The sequence below is a fragment of the Notechis scutatus genome, chromosome 5 (assembly GCF_049901735.1).
Source record: "Notechis scutatus isolate UNSWTSFEM ecotype Mainland chromosome 5, rNotScu1.2, whole genome shotgun sequence".
Lineage (NCBI taxonomy): Eukaryota > Metazoa > Chordata > Lepidosauria > Squamata > Elapidae > Notechis > Notechis scutatus.
In genome coordinates, this window is record NC_142013.1 from 21,821,013 (window position 1) to 21,838,686 (window position 17,674).

The 17,674-nt window shown below is 36.0% G+C and overlaps 1 protein-coding gene across 28 annotated transcripts in view; it reads right to left on the reverse strand.

Moving 5' to 3' along the window:
* ATP8A2 (ATPase phospholipid transporting 8A2) overlaps nucleotides 1-17,674 on the reverse strand; it is a 367,147-nt gene that overhangs the window by 76,864 nt on the left and 272,609 nt on the right. For 27 of the 28 annotated variants that reach the window (XM_087966309.1, XM_087966285.1, XM_087966283.1 and 24 more), the window contains 3 exons: nucleotides 17,453-17,514; nucleotides 16,048-16,104; nucleotides 9,674-9,781 (listed from right to left, as the gene is read on the reverse strand). In XM_087966309.1, the coding sequence (XP_087822435.1) occupies nucleotides 9,674-9,781; nucleotides 16,048-16,104; nucleotides 17,453-17,514 (227 nt within the window). Of the gene's footprint in view, nucleotides 1-7,710; nucleotides 7,918-9,673; nucleotides 9,782-16,047; nucleotides 16,105-17,452; nucleotides 17,515-17,674 lie in introns of those variants that run through there. The other variant, XM_087966297.1, reaches the window with a different exon arrangement.

Here is a 17,674-nt window from a genome sequence, read left to right on the forward strand (position 1 = left end):
CCTTTGCTTAACCAGGCATGGGCGTGGCCAGTGCATGATGCATCCGGCCCATGGGCTGGGAGTTTGATGCCCTGCTTTATAGCAATAGCAGTAAGATTTATATATCGCTTCGCAGTTCTTTACAGCCCTCTCTAAGCAGTTCACAGAGTCAGCATATTGACCCCAACTATCTGGGTCCTTATTTTACCGACCTCGGAAGGATGGAAGGCTGAGTGCTTCATCACTGGAGGTTTCTAAGAAGATTCAAACTGTCAAATTGCAGGCAGTCGACAGTCAGCAAGAAGTAGCCTGCAGTACTGCACTCTAACCACTGCGCCCCCACGACTCTTATAGTACATTTAGCCAACTAACTCTTTGGAACTATGCAGTTCAGGCAATGTATGAGTGCATATTGATGCTCAGTAAGACCAGATTTTTTTTAAAGATATATAATGTAATCCCATCATCAACACTGAAGAGAAGTTAAAGAATAAGGTTGAAATTTGATACTGGTGGTTTCAACAGTAGAGTCCAAGTAGGATTAATAAAATTGTACTGTTAAATTTCCAGTTATTTGGAAGGCATAGAGTTGTGGGAAATTACAACTGGAGGTCTATCTAACCTTGCTCCTCACAAAATCCTTCATTCTCTGATTGACTTTCTGCAATGACTCTCCCAAAATTCTCTAAACTGTAATCCTGGTAAAATATATTAATGATTAGCCACATTTCAGGTTTGATACTATAATTGCCAGTTGGCTCTGGGACAGCAGCTGAAATAATATTGGATTTTCACAGAGGGGAAATAAGTAATCTTCTGGAAAATACAACCAGGATTGTCAATTAAACATGTAGGCTGAAAGCAACGTACAGGTAGTCCTTGACTTATAATCATTCATTTATTGGATGTTGGCTTATGACCAATTTTCGTACTTACAACCATTGCAGCATCCCCATGGTCAGGTGATCAAAATTCAGGCACTCGACAACTGGCATGTACTTATGACAGTTGCACTGTCTCAGAGCTACGTGATCACCATTCGTAACCTTTCCAGCTAGCTTCAGACAAGAAAAATTAATGGGGGAAGCCAGACTCACTTAATGACTTCTGTGATCTGCTTAATGATGGCAAATAAGATCATAAAACGAGACACAACTCACCTAATAACAATCTTGCTTAGCAACAGAAATTTTGAGCTCCACTGTGGTCGTAAGTCAAGAACTACCTATATTCAGCAAAAGTTAAAAGGCATGGCTATGTTCCAGATTATATCCCAAAATAAAATATAATAAAGTTTAATTTTAAGGCCGCTAGATGTCTTAATTAAAAAAAAACCAATTTCTATATATTGAATTTGAAATATCTTGACTTATATGCCACTTTAAAAAAAAATAAGGCACACAAACACAGGAAGAATTGTTATCAAGTCAGATAACTTGGCTCAGCCCATGACTGGCAGCAATTCCCAAAGAATTTCAAGTATTGGGTTGACCTGGGAGTTCTCTGCATACGAAGTGTTGGATCCTACCATGGAATAACAACATATTTCTCTGGGGTTTTTTGGATAAAGCATTATTATTTCTGTCTTATGAAAGCATATATGGTCCACAGGATCATTGAGACACAACATTAGTAAGTAAATAAAACAAGCAAATTGGTGAATTTGCATGTGGACTGAAACAACATCATCCCTCAAACACAACATCTAGATGTGTTTGAGAACATCTAGATGAATGGAGTCATCTTCACATGTGAAAGCCGTCTAAAAATTGCTTTTGGGAAAATGTGGAAGCTTAAATCCAAGTTCTCTTCATGAACATGTGCTTTTGTTTCTACTGTTCTGCTTTCTGTTTGAAAATGTACAGAAAACTGAATCCATAACAAAAATGCTTAAAAAGTAGACCTTTGACCACTTGTTTAGTGGTGGAAAATTTGAGTGATACATATGATCAAATGAAGGATCAAATAAAAATAATCCTTTCTCAGACAAGACAAAGCAACAGGTCCCTTGGGGTCAAAATCAATGAATATTTCATCTTGCAGTCTAACCACAGCAGAATATTTGAGATCTTAGCAAGGCTCTTCTTAATGGAAACACTTTTTTTTTTTAAAAAAGGAAGATGGTGAGATTGCTGTGCAATACAAATCACCTTTGTGCCTTGAAAGCTAAATGCAACAAAATCTGAGAACTTTATACTAAGATAAAGAACTCTCTCCCCCCACCCAACTGGAAGATACCAATGGTCCATTCTGTTTCCTGTCTTCAAATATGGCCTTTACTTCGAAGTCTGCCCCTCCTGGGAGAAGCACCTTGTGTTGCTACTATAGGTAATCCTCAACTTACAACAGTTATTTTAATAGAAACTTTAGTTCAAAGTTACAACGGCACTGAAAAAAAGTGACTTACGACAGTTTCTCACACTTAATGACCATCATAGCATTCCCATGGTCACGTGATCAAAATTTGGACCTTTGGCAACTGACTCATATTTATGACAGTCACAGTGTCCTGGGATCACGTGATCACCTTTTGCAACCTTCTGACAAGCAAAGTCAATGGGGAAGCCGGATTTACTTAACAACCGGGTTACTGATTTAACAACTGCAGTGATTCACTTAACAACTGTGGCAACAAAGTTGTAAAATGGGGCAAAACTCACTTAACAACTGTCTTGCTTGGCAACAGAAATTTGGGGCTCAATTGTGGTCGTAAGTCGAGGACTATCTGTATTACTAACAATGATGGGGGGGGAAATGGGATTCTGATCTGAGTTGGGAAACTTCTTTAAAGAAGTGTTTTGTAATCTTGGTAACTTTAATATGGCCAGGGAATTCTGGGAGCTGAAGTTCCCATCTTAAAGTTATCAAAGGAGAGAAGCATTTCATTAAAAGTGCAAACCTTGAAGCTGGTAACCCTTGTTCACATTTCAGCATTTAGCTCAGTATCCCCTTCTATTCATTTAATGTGGAGATCAATTGAACCCCTGCTCACATCTTTCAAATACAGAAGCTAAGGAATATACAGTACTTATTATGTAGTTATAATCACCAATCATGAGTCCAAGAGTTTGTTTATATCAGGCATGAGCATCTTTTAACTGTTAAGCACCACGTCAGTAAAAATGAGTGGGGCTCCTATCACCTAGATAGGCAGGATCATATTTCGGTGACAATTTGAGGACTCTTCTTTTAAACAATGCAGTCAAAAGACGAACAGAGGTTCAAGCATTTCATATTGACTCCTCAATACCTAGATTACAATAATACAGTTGAAAATTGATCTCAAATACAAAATCTAGCAAGAGCATTCATTAAGCCTCTAGCACATGCAAAAAACCAACCAATGACAAGCCTTACACCCACAGGAGGCACAGATTGACATAAAAACAACCAATGAATCTTTTTTTCTTTTTTCAAATAATGATACATACCTATGAATGCTCATTTACTATAATTCTCATCAGTGGTGGGATTCAAACATTTGTACTACCGGTTCTGTGGGTGTGGCTTGGTGGGTGTGGCTTGGTGGGCATGGCAGGGGAAGGTTACTGCAAAATCCCATTCCCTCCCCTCCCCACTAACCTGCTTTCCAGCTCCGTTCTCCTGTGGAGGGCAACACAAGAAGACCCAGCCGATCAGCTGAGACTCAGAAGGCAGAGAAGAGATGGGGGTGGGGCCAGTCAGAGGTGGTATTTGCCGGTTCTCCAGAACTACTCAAAATTTCCGCTACCGGTTCTCCAGAACTGGTCAGAACCTGCTGACTACCACCTCTGATTCTCATGTGTTATAAAATGGAAGGAATCTGGGCAGCCAGCTTTTACTAATCAAAATTCTAGGAGACTTAAGGGTCACAGACACCTAGTTTATATGTATGTTTAGGTCTATGCATTATTAAGGCATATGGATTTTTTTTGAGCAGCATTACGTTCTATAAACATGCAACAATTCCTCCTTTGAGATGAAGTTCACACCTGTCAACTTCATGTTCCTGTCATTTTACTGGTAATAATACAGAGCTCTCTCTCTCTCTCTCTGTTTGTGTCTGTGTGTGTGCGCGCAAGCGTAAGATCAAAGAGTATTAAGTAACATGCTTGAAGCAGAAAACATTTTGTAGAATATTCACACAGAAACTAAATGCTTCTGTGTAATTTCTTTATACAGAGATCTGAATGTTATGCCAGAGCAGATGTTTAACCACAAGTGTGACACAATCATATATATTTTCCTTATAACTACAACAAAATTAGGACTGAGCTCAAATTATTTGAAGACTTCCACAACTGTTTCAGTCATTGTTAAAAAAAAAAATCTTGCTTCAGACAATTTTAATGTAGCTGAAGAAATGTTGGCTATTCATTTATATGAATATGTTCAGACAGTCCTGAATGACATTATTACATAAGGAAATTGGCTAATTAATTGGCTAATTAATTGTTCACCGTGTTATATTATTTAATTGGAACTATTCTTGCTACTCCAGTAATCATTCAGAGCTACAAACTTAAATACTTTGGTTAGTTTTTAATTGTAATTGAACTGAATCAAATCCTGATTTTATTCTGATTTCTGTTGAGGAATAAGACTGGTATGCATAAACAAAGGAATCAGTTTCTGGTTAAAGGAGAACACAAAGATATATTATTTAATTTGTTAGATATAAAAACAAGTAGAGCTAACTAATAACTTAAATGGCAAATCTAATTTTCAGAAATAAGTCCGGTAAAGTATTAAAACCTTATAATATTTTTAAAAATCTCAATTTCTAACATGTGGATTTAAAACTTGCATACTTATTAATACAGCATATTAGCCAATACATTTGAGCTTATCATATAGGACTACGAAAAAGGCATTTAATTGCTTTTGCATGATGCTTCTAATCAATTTCAGCCTAATTTATGGAAATCTGAATTAAAATCATGATGCCAAGAATGTATTGAGGATGCTGTGGAATAATATCTAAGGACTTAGTTGTTTCTCTGCCAATCACAGGCATCCTGGCAAATCCTGTTTTGCCAGCTGTCATTCTTTCTTCTCACCCTAGAAATCTGTTCATGCCAATTGTTTAAAACCCAATTATCCCCTTTCTTAAACCAGAACACAAATGCAATATTTATTAGATCATTACCAGCTTTGACAGAAAATGGTGAGTATAGTTCCCTTGTTTAACAAAAGTTATTACTAACTTCAGAACTGATAAGTAACATTTAAAATGTCCTTTTTTTGGTTGGTTATTATTTTGCTTCTTTTCAAAAGGAGAGAGATATTTTCTAAAAATAAAATTGTTAACTTTCTTGGTTTTATATTTCTTCTTTTCCTTCTTAGGAGCAGTACTCAGTTTTCACTGCTAATCAGTGGTGGGATTCAATTTTTTTTACTACCAGTTCTGTGGGTGTGCCAGGGGAAGGGTAGTGTAAAATCTCCAGTCAGAGGTGGTATTTGCCAGTTCTCTGAACTACTCAAAATTTCCGCTACCAGTTCTCCAGAACTGGTCAGAACATGCTGAATACCACCTCTGGTGCTAATTGATTTCAATCTCTATCCCTTCTCTGATCAGAATATTTGCATAAGATGTATAGGGAAGAAACAATTAATAGAGAAGAAGCTGCTTTATAATGAGATTGACAACTGCCCCTTCTAATTTATTACACCTTACATTCAGCAGTCATGGTTCTTTGAATCTTTGATACCTTGCTTGGAAAGATCGGCAGCTTAACTATAACTTCAGAAGACAAACCATGTGCTGTATTACCAAGCTATTGACTGTGAATGAATGGTCCATATATTCATTCATAATAGATGTCCTCTATTACTCCATCTATCTTCTCAGCTGCACAGCACTGCAGCATTGAGCACTGTTGAATCCATGGACCATCTATCTCTCTTTTCTTCCTCTCCACAGTATGCCTCTCCAACATTTTCATCCCACGGACTGTTTCCATATGTGTACAGCAAAAATAGGCTAATAGTAGTCGCTCATATGCTGAGTAATTCTTACACCTGAAAAGTGTTACGGAAAGGAAAATGAAGCTTGGGTCCAACTCCAAAGAAAAAGGAAATGTTCCTATGATGGACAATTGTAGAAATGGGATTGTAGAGAGGAAGAACCAGCAAGGACCTTAATTTAGGAAGAAGGTTGGGGATTTCACAATGGTTTAATTCAGACATCACCAAAGTGAAATTCTGTGCTCTTCTCCACTGCCATGAATTGCTTAGCATATATGATGATATTACAATCTGCTGCTAACATATTTGTCCCTGCACTATCTGAGTTGGCAAGAAAAGACCAGGAACACAGATTTGGAACTTTTCTTCTCTCTGGAAAATATTATAAAACTGGGAAAGGAGACTCAGGCTTATGTGCACTCTAGAAACTTCTTTGGAGCTTGGATTTCATTTTGAAATATTTTATTTTATTCATAAAAACATTTCCCTTCTGTTATAAAAAAGCAAGATACAAATGGGGCAAACATATATGTTGCAACTATTTCATGTACTAACAGAGAGCACAATTATTTTATCACAATGGGCACAGACTGATTTTATTTTCTTATGTACTCTTTTTTTTAAAAAATCTTCTTTTAAAAAATACCTCCTTATTTTTCTTGTTCCCACTGGGCACTTGAGTGGTTCTGACAGGATCATTATTTTGCCCTATTCTCCAAAGACTGAAATCGTGACACTGAAGGGGGGAAAAAATCACCACCTGGAACTGAATAGATATTGAAAGAGCAAACCCAAAATCTCATCAACATTCTAAGAGTTAACTATAAGTGACATGCGGAGCTCCCCTTCTAGTTATAATCCCCAATAATTTATTTTTCAGGTATATTTCCTTTCATTTCCACAAGCCCAAGAAAAAGAATACTCAAAATCCTGAGGAAATATATAATATGCCTTGCAAAAACTTTTGGTTTACAAATGGTGTTTTGTAAAAGAAACCACTAACTAGGAAACCTTCTAAGGAGAATATTCACGTACAATCAAATTTCGGTCACAAATGCATGCCAATGACTTGGAGTGGATGATCTGTCAAGATCAATCTTGCTCAGATTTCTCTTTTTCTAGCTTTCGGTTACTTCCATCCCATTACATATCATTTGGCAGTTTGTATGTAAAATGTCAACATAAAATTTTGCACATCTTTTCATAAACTTTTTTCTAAGGACACATTTCTGTGCAATTCCCCCACCCCCCCAAATTCTTATATGTCACCTTTACCAAACTATTAATTTTTGTATGTGTTTTCCCCTTATGTATGCGTTTACACTTTGCTCTTGTTGCTGTTTACAACTCATATTGCAAAATGTAAGAACGTTTGCCAAATTGTGTTCAGTGCACGTTAATTTCAGAAAGTTTGTAAATTCACAATAAAATGCAACACAATTTGTCCCCAGCCCTAATGATAAATTAAACACGTGTATCCAAAGAATGATGTACACAGTACACAGGAATTACCTCCCTCTTATTCCTTGCACTGGTGATATTTTTGACTGAAACTCGAGTTTTTGCAGAAGAAAATATGTAATAATATAAAATGTATATTATACATAATGATGTTTTAAAATATATGAGTATTTATAAGCACTTTGCCTTGGGACTTGTGTTTGTGTTTATTTATTTCCAGTTTATTGATGATTATTAAAGTGATATTTAAATATTTACTCAAATAAAAAACATATGTGACTGAATGTACAACAATTCCGAACGCAAAACAATAAATGGGAGACACAACTGCTGGAGAAGTCTCATGAACAGCAGCACATTCTGAAAATAAGCCTTCCCACTGAGAAAAACATTTTTTTTTTGTTCTACCCAAATGTAGGCAATTTTAATTCAGCTTTAATTCAACATTCCCAGAGGGGGCAATTCTGTTCCAAAGGTACCCATATGGTCTTCTAGCATCGTTTTGCTGTGTACTCTGGCATCCCAGAGTAAGTGTAACATATAAAGGTTTAAAAAGGAAACTCTTAGCTAGCCTAAAAGAAAGAGAGATACAATCCTTGTCCCAGGAAATCATGGCAAAATCCCAGTTCAATCTATTTCTCACTGTATCAACTCTAGCCTTTTCCTCCATTGTTAATGCAACTCCCAATCCACCAAAATATTCCTCACTGCAAGTAAAGAAAACTAATTTAATAATTTAAATATCATGCTAAGCTGGTTTGCTAAAAATTCCTGTAACTAATTAATTAACAAACACTTCTCTTCTTGCTAGGTGGCTTGTATGGTTTATAACTGTTTCCCAACTCTGACTTGTTACAAATAAACTTCTATGGTTTATTTAGCCAGTTCCCTGGGAAGAATGATTGAGTTCATTCATATGCAGGCACAATCATTAATATTTATTTGACTGAATAAGCTTTGTGGCAATTTTACTAAATATATTATGTGAAGTGTGGCTTTCACTTATTGGCTGGAGTCACACAACACACTACACCACATGAAAGCGAGAAACTTAGTAGCTTGTGGTTCATGGTGTTATAGAAACCAAGCCATCACGTTAAACCATAATATGTGTTTTTATTCACCACTATTATATTTCTTATGTGAGCCCATAGAAAAGCTGAATCCCCCAACATTTAGATAGCAATAAACTTTATTTGGATTAAAGTCCCAGTGTTTACATTTTATGCAATTATCTATTTTTTAAAGCAGCGTTTTGCACTCTTGAGAATGTTTTAAACAAAATGAAAATAAGCTTTCAATAGATTTTTTTTCTTAAAATCAACCAATCCACGGGTTTACATGGGATAGTTTTGGGGGACCAAAACTCCTTGATCTTTGATTTTTCACAGCAAATGTGAAACAAACAAGTGGCAACTTCAAATCTCAACCAACAAATGCTCTGTCTTACACACTGGCAAAAAAACAAACAAACCCAGAAAATAAAATACAAGCTGGATGGACACAACCTTGTAGATGACCTCACTCTGCCAAGGACCTTGGAGTACTCATCTCTAGTGATCTAAGTGCCAGAGCCCACTGTAACAACATTGCTAAAAAGGCATTAAGAGTTGTTAACTTAATCTTGTGTAGCTTCTTCTTTGGTAATATTGTACTGTTAACTAGAGCATAGAAAACATTTGCTAGACCAATTCTCAAATACAGCTCATCTGTCTGGATCCCGCACTGCATATCAGACATTATTACAATTGAGAGAGTCCAGAGATATTTCACAAGAACAGTCCTCCACTCTTCTGCTTGCAACAGAATACCTTATACCACCAGACTTGAAATTTTGGGCTTAGACAACTTAGAACTACGCTGCCTTCGGTCTGACCTAAGCGTAGTACATAAAATTATCTGCTACAATGTCCTACCTTTCAATGACTTACTTCAGCTTCAACCACAACAATACACAAGCACACAATAGATACAAACTTAAGGTAAACTGCTCCAAACTCAACTGCAGAAAATACGACTTCAGCAACAAAGTTGTCAATGCCTGGAATGCACTACCTGGTTTCTTCCCTAAATCCCCAAAACTTTAACCTCAGACTGTCTACAGTTGACCTCACTCTATTCCTAAGAGGTTTGTAAGGGGCGTGCATAAGCGCACCAATGTGCCACGATCCCTCTCCTAATGTCTCCCTTTTATTCGTACCCATTTCATGTAATCATAATCATGTTCTAAAATATCTGTTATCTAATACATGCTTGACAAATAAATAAAATAAAATAAATGACTCACCTGTCCAAGCATGTCTGGTGCTATAGGAATGACAGGCCAGATAGTAGAGTAGACACCAAAGAAGACGAGCCAGAGCAGCATGCTTCCCCAGACAGCCAAGTGACTGAACTGTAGGAGAAAAGAAACACACCATCAAGATTGAACAGGTCTTTCTTCTCCCTTGCCACTCTCATTTGTTCCCTCAACTATTATTTTACTTTGAGTCCTTTTTCCCCCATCAAAGCTTTGGCCAACCTCACTCAAGACCGACACTTGATCTTGGTTTTATGCCAGCAGCAAGATTGGTAAAACCTCTGAGAAAACTCCCACATTGAAACTTTATGTTGTCTTGGCCAGCATATTACCCTCTGCTATCACCCCCTCAGACTAAAAAACTATTCTTAGTATGCATTCACATACAAAATTCTCCACTAAATCAAAAGAGATTTTTTTTTTGGTCCTAACAATGCTATAATATTTTTTAAAATCCCCTGGATTCTCCAGAAATGTGAAATATCTGGTTTTCTAGAACTTAATTCTAGAAAAAGGAACGTAACACTGCAGCTTTTTCATGATTAACATACATTATAATTTCTACAAGACATCCACCTGAAACATCTATTATCTTATATACAGTATTAAAAGGCATATTGTTTCTAGGAGCTTCATTTTAATAGCTGCCTAGGCATCTCTAGACTTCTCTTGCCTTGTTCCTCACATTCATTTGGGGGAAGAATCTTACTTTTGGAATTGAATACCTGATAAGAGTACTTGACATGGGAGTGGGCAACACTGTACTTATATGTATGTGAAGAGTTATATATTAGTTTATGATTACCACATCTTGATAAATGGAAAGAAAGCCAAAGTGAGTGAGGCCACTCCATTTTCTTACATTTCCCCCTTGTCTAGCATCACCTTTAGCACCTGCCTTTCTCCTGGCCTAGGAAGGAAAGATTGCATTTGGTAGAAGATTGAAGAAAGGTTGTCAGTTTAAATCCTGTGACAGAAAGAAGGAAGGAAGGAAGGAAGGAAGGAAGGAAGGAAGGAAGGAAGGAAGGAAGGAAGGAAGGAAGGAAGGAAGGAAGGAAGGAAGGAAGGAAGGAAAGAAAGAAAGAAGGAAGGAAGGAAGGAAGGAAGGAAGGAAGGAAGGAAGGAAGGAAGGAAGGAAGGAAGGAAGGAAGGAAGGAAGGAAGGAAGGAAGGAAGAGCTGTAAACAAGCTATATATCCTTGATTGTTTGTTTGTTTCGGATTATATATAATTCTAAACCAAGAAGTCAATGACTGGCTTGCAAAACCCTTGCCAGGAACAGGATTTAAAACCATACATGAAAACAAGAAATAAAAGAAGAAGAAAAGCAAATAAACACATATCACGCTTCAAATTGGGTTTGCAACCCATCCTTATCCCAAATTTTACTTTTTGAATAAAGAATTGTAATTTCAGCTCAGGAAATGTCAATAGTGAATTATGAGAAATGTCAAGGTTTCACACCAGAAAGGCAAGAACAGGTTGGCTGATAATTCTTTGTGAGTTTTAGACATGCAAAGATACAAGCATGTCTATACTCATAGTTTCTTCAAATTAGATCTCTAAAGAATCAAAAGTGCCTGGATCAATTTTGGGAGTATTTTAAAATGGAAAGATGTGAGACAGACTAATTCTTGTGGGAGACCTCCAAAGCTTGCCAAGATTCCTTAGAACTACTGAGGTCCACTACAGACAGAATTATAGTTGTGGTTCCACATAGCACTTAATGTAGTATTGTATTTTTCCTCAAATCCATTATATAAATTGAAGGAAGTTAATTTATATAGTGAAGAAAATGTGCTTGTTCAATACAAAGACAACTGCTGAGAAGCAGCAGAAAGGAAACAGGAAAATGAAAGAATATGAATATGAGAATTAGTACTCAGGACTGACTATACTGCAGATTTGACAAAGTATGAAAGTTAAGAAATGATAAATATAAAAATTTGTGGATTTATAGATAGGTAGATAATTAGTCTAAAATAACAAATCAAAATAAAATAACAAAATACATCTCTGAGACTCCCCCTTTCTGTCCCTTAAGTGATTATGGCAAAAAAAGTTTCATGTGTTATGATTGCTAATTAATTTCACAATAAATTAGCTTTACTTTATATATATATATTTAGTAATACAGTTTCTTATAATTCCTGTAAGCCACCAGAGAATAGCTACTATACAGTGACCGAAATCTTGAATATACAAATCAAATTAATTCCTAAGAATGTTTTTGAATTTTGAACCTTTTCCTGCAATCTTCTGTTCAAACTAAATATAATAATAGAAAAATGTTAAAACATAAACAAAGCTCATCATCAAACAAACAACATTTTCACAGGGAATTTTTAATTCTGACAATGCGATTCAGGGGCTGAAAATTTAGGGCTCTCTAGATGTTTTAAACAACTTCAACGGTCCCTGGTAGTTGACATGCTGATGGAAACTTTTGAGAATTGTAGTCCAATATCTATGAACAGTTCCAGACTAGCAATTATATTTGTGTGAAGATCTTTTGTTTTCCAATACTGGCCACACCATAACATAAAGTATGGCTCAATTAACCAGGCAGCTGGAATGCTGGCATGGATGCTTGTGAGTAAATTGTGAGTGGAAGAGAATGAATGAAGGAGTGAATGAGCCAACTCCTCTCAAGTTTCTGGGAAAAATCAGGAGCTGTGCTGAGTCTTGAGGAATTGGGAATGAGAAACATTTCTGCTTAGCTGCAGCTGCTTTTCCCAAGTACAGGCAGCAATCCCAATTTTATTTCCTCACAATATGAACCAATGATGATGATAAGCTTCCAGACTATTAGGCTAAGATCTAATTAATTGATGTTTTGCCAGGAATTGTGGGAAGCCATCTTCAGAGTTGAACGTGGTCTACTTTGTAGCAAATTTCTTGGCAACTCACAAGCAACTGAGCAGGAAGTAACAAGCTCTTATGTTCGTAACAGAACTAACCTCTAATTGGAGCAGATCATTGGAATTCTTTAAACTAATTTCTGATTGGTTGTTCATTCAAATTGAAATGTAAATTTCTAATTGGTATGATTTGAAGAAATTCCAAAGGAGCTAATTTTCTATAGGTCTCTCTCTTTGAAAGACATTGCTGATTATTATTTTTCAGATTTTGGCCAACCTCACTGAAGACTGACATTTGATTTTATGCCAGCAACAAGACTAGTGAAATCTCTGAGAAAACTCTCATATTGAAACTTTTTTTCCCTCTTGGCCAGTAGTATGTTGCTCATTGTTGTCACCTCCTCAAACTTAAAAAAATATGTTTTTTAATATTCTGTATAGTGTTTGGTAATTCAATTAATTAATTGTTAGGATTAATTAACCTGGAAGCTCAAAATCACTGGCTTTACAAATATACTTCAACATTTCATTTACATATTATTCTTATTATATTAATGTTATTATTGTATATAATGTATATTATTAAGTGTGATTCTTGACTCTTGATGAATGTATCTTTTCTTTTATGTACACCGAGAGCATTTGCAACAAGAAAAATTCCTTGTGTGTCCAATTACACTTGGTCAATAAATAATTCTGTTCTATTCTATTCTATTCTATTCTATTCTATTCTATTCTATTCTATTCTATTCTATTCTATTCTATTCTATTCATATACAATGTATATGTTAATATACTGTATTTATGAATATGGAGCCAAAACAGTAGTCTGATCGTACTTCATTGTACTTCAATCATTTTATACTTCCAGCATATTAAAGTGAACAACCATTTTTCTTTAAAAAACTGAAGTACACATTAATTATGAAACAATAAGTCACTTAATTAATTTCATCATAGGATCAGCTGTCTTACTTGAGCTTTGCTTTGCTTTAAAGACCTGAGAAGGTTGTAATTGCCAGGATTGGGCACAAAGATACCTTTTCATCACCACTATAACTGCATCTGGCTGCTGTACATGACAGTTGTTAAAAACTAACAGCTGCTGTAATAACAATTGAATTCAACCTCAATGAATTTAATTAATAAAAAAGATGGAAATCCCAATTTGGCTGAAACACGCTCCAAAAATTTTCACTGCACCATATCAAAATTCTTTCCCCCATCCAACAATATTTCCAAAATCAAATTTTTCTGAATGTATATTTCAAATATCAATCAACAATCTATTATTGTCAAGGATTGATGTCATTTTAGAAAACAGCATTGTCCAGGATAAACTTTTTTTAAAAAATAAAAGTAATATTGTCTGTACACTATGTGACAGAGTTGCTATCAGAGGTTTTGCATTAACAAGGTTGACTCAGCCTTCCTTCCTTCCGAGGTGGGTAAAATGAGGATCCAAATTGTTAAATTGTTGGGGGCAATAGGCTAACTCTGTAAACCGCTTAGAGAGGGCTGTAAAGCACTGTGAAGAGGTATCTAAGTGTAAGTGCTAAGTGCCAACAATTGACAAAAAAAATGATAGTAATTTGCACATTCAACAGCATTTTTACCAGCATTCAAATTTATCATTATAGAACTCTCATTAAAAGCAGGGAAAACATTATTTAAAAATTATTACAAACTTTGAGTGATATAAGAAGAAAAAAAGTAAAAATAAAAATATGCTACATGTTCATGTGTGATTTTCAGAAAATCTAGATTATTTTTAAAATATTAATTTCTCCTTCTATGAATTTTTAAATTAACATATAAAATATAAAAGCAAAACAATGATACTTTGTTCATTCATATTCCTTATACAATTTACAGAATATTAAGCTATTGGCATTGTTTCTAACAATAGGTCAGTAATTTACCATGACCTTCTACGTATTTCGTTCTCAATACCTTCCTTGAATAAAACGCTATGAGTATTCCATATTAAGTTCAAATTCCAGATTAACTGAAGCAACTCTATTGTTCCAGTGGGGCTTATCTCACTTATGTTTTTAAATGTTCATAAATATTATTTTCCAAATGTTTTTATTTAAATTTTTTGTATATTCTTCCATGATTCTTCTTTCCATTACAATCACAAATACTATATATGCTTTAAATCAGGGGTGTCAAATGCGGGGCCACCCTGGAAACAGTGAAGGATCAGCCCGCGTTGCCTCTGCTAGCAAAACCGGAGCTTGTGAGGGCCACACACGGTCCTCCTGAGCTCCGTTTTCACTGGCAGAGGTTGCAGGAGGCCGTCTCAGATGAAAATGGAGCTCGGGAGCCCATTTTTGCCAGCAGAGAGCTTGGGCCACCACAGGCGCCCCTCAACATAAGTGATGTCCTGCTGGCCACATACCCCAGGTCAAACACAGCCCTGAGGCGGCCCTCAATGAAAGCGAGTTTGACACCCCCTGCTTTAAATGATTCCCGAAATATACCATAATTACAAAATATCTATTTATAGCAGAAAAAAAATAAAAATCTGGTTTCATCTGTCTTATAAAAAAAAACTAATGATACATGTAAATATTGTGAAAAATAAAACAACTTCTAGCTACAGAAGTACTGAATTCAGCTCCAGCGTATTAACTTGTAATCTTTTATTATTTTTGTTTTTGTCAGTGATCTGTTTTCTATCCACAGACAATGATGAGCATACTCTGCTTCCCAAAGGACTCCATACTAGAATATTAAAATCAGTAACACAATCCTTTATAGAAATAGTTTGACAAGCAAACTACAATAAAATAAAACAAGACAGTAAATATCTCAACTTGATCCCAAGTGCAGACAAGCAACAGAGCAGACCTGGATACTAAATGCTAAAAAGAACAGTTTAAAGAACTAGATGTATTTAGCCTAAAAAGGGGAGACTAAAGGGAGACCTGATAATGGTCTTCCAATATCTGAAGGGCCGTCACAGGGCAGAAGGTATAGAGCAGGGGTGTCAAACTCATGGCGTCATGGCATCGTCACAGGATGCATCCTGACTTCCCCCCCTTCGTTAAATTGGGTGTGGGCGTGGCCAGCTACATGACGCATCTGGCCCACGTGCTGCGAGTTTGACACCCCTGGTATACAGTTATTCTCCAGAGCACTGAGAATAGAACAAGAACCAATAGGTGGGAGCTTAACAGAGAGAAATGCAAACTTGAAATGAATTTTTTGAGAACTCTCAAGCAATGGAACAACTTGCGCCTTTGAATTTTGTGTGTGCTATGTCACCTGAAAGTCTTCAGACAAGATTAGACACCAATTTGTCTGGATTGGCCTCAAGATTTCTGCCTTGGGCATAGCGTTGGACCAAAAGATCTGCAAAGTCTCTTCTGATCCTATGATTTTGTGATTCTATAAATTATGAAAGTAATTTTTCTTCTGGATAAAATTGCAATTCAATTTTAGACAGCAAAAACGAATTTGAGATCCCTACTACTGACTTAATATTTATACTCACCTTTGTCCATGCTGTGGTTTCTAAGCCAGCTTTCAAACAGACTGTCACCACAACATACTGCAGTAAAAAAAGTAGAAGAAAAATTTGAATTTCAGCACGTTTTTCCCATTCACAGTTCTCTTGATTTCTTTGAGTAAAGGGTACACTACATTGCAAAAGCATGGTCTAAAACATTAGAAATTAAATGCCATATTTTGATAAATTTAATATTTAGCACATTTCAGAAGTACAGAAATTCAGAAATGATAGGAGGAGATCATACATACATATTCCCATGCCTCTGTTCTCATTATAGGATCTATCAACTACTAACTAGCTATTATATAGCCCAACTACATGCATGCTTAACATGCTTTATGACAGGCCTAATAGTATTAGAATAAATAGCAATAGAATTAGCAATTAGACTTATATACTGCTTTACAGTGCTTTACAGCCCTCTCTAAGTTGTTTACAGAGTCAGCATATTGCCTCCCAACAATTTTGGGTCCTCATTTTACCCACCTCAGGTTGGCATAACTTCCTCGGGAAATATTCTTTATCTTTTAATAGCTGCCCAGTTTGAGAAATTCAACACACACAACTTTCTACGGCATAATAGTGGTAACTCTAAGTACATTCTACACTATTTATTTATTTATTATGCCCAACCATAGGAAATTGTCAGATCTTACCCAAGAATGGCATAGGACAATACAGCCAAAATTTAGTTCTCTATTTGCTAATTCCAAATAGACACAATCTTGCCAGAATAAACATATACAAGTAGTCCTCGACTTGCGATCACAACTGAGCCCAAAATTTATGTTGCTAATTGAGAAATTTGCTAAGTGAGTTTCCCCCCATTTTATGACTTTTCTTGCCACATTTGTTAAGCAAATCACAGCAGTTGTTAAATGAGTAACACGGTTGTTAAGTGAATCTGGCTTTCCTGTTGATTTTGCTTTCAGAAGGTCACAAAAGGTGATCACATGACCACCACTGCAACCATCATAGTTGTTTAAGTATTGTTACTGTTAAGTATCTGACTGTAAATCACATGACCATGGGAATGCTGAAATGGTCATAAATGTGAAAAAAGTCACTTTTTTCACTATCGTTGTAACTTCGAATGGTCAGTAAATGAACTGTTGTAAGTTGAAGACTACCTGTACTACTATCAACCTAACAGACATACCCTGGGAGATTCTAGGGAGTGGCTATCCTAAATCTCTGATCCAGCTCTGGGCTGTGTTGTCTCTTGTTACACACACACCCACACCCACATCCCCTTGGAATCTGATCCCTTCTTCCTAGGAAATTGCCACTTCATACACTATCTCCCTTCATAGACACATTCCATCACCGAAATACATCCATAATTGAAATCTTACAATAGGTAATATTTCATTTTGCATTAGCTTACCGTATAAACAATATTTCCAACAAACAGGTAGTCAACAGCCTGGCCATTTGTAAACACTGTATCTACAATAAATAATGAAAAAAAAAATTAGATACCTTGTTCAGTAAAGTCCAAATGACTGGTTGCTCAGTATATCTGGAACAAATTTTGTGTAACATACAATTCTTCTGTTCTTTCTTGATTGAATGAAGAAACTGACTGCCCACTTTGCCTCCTTTCTTT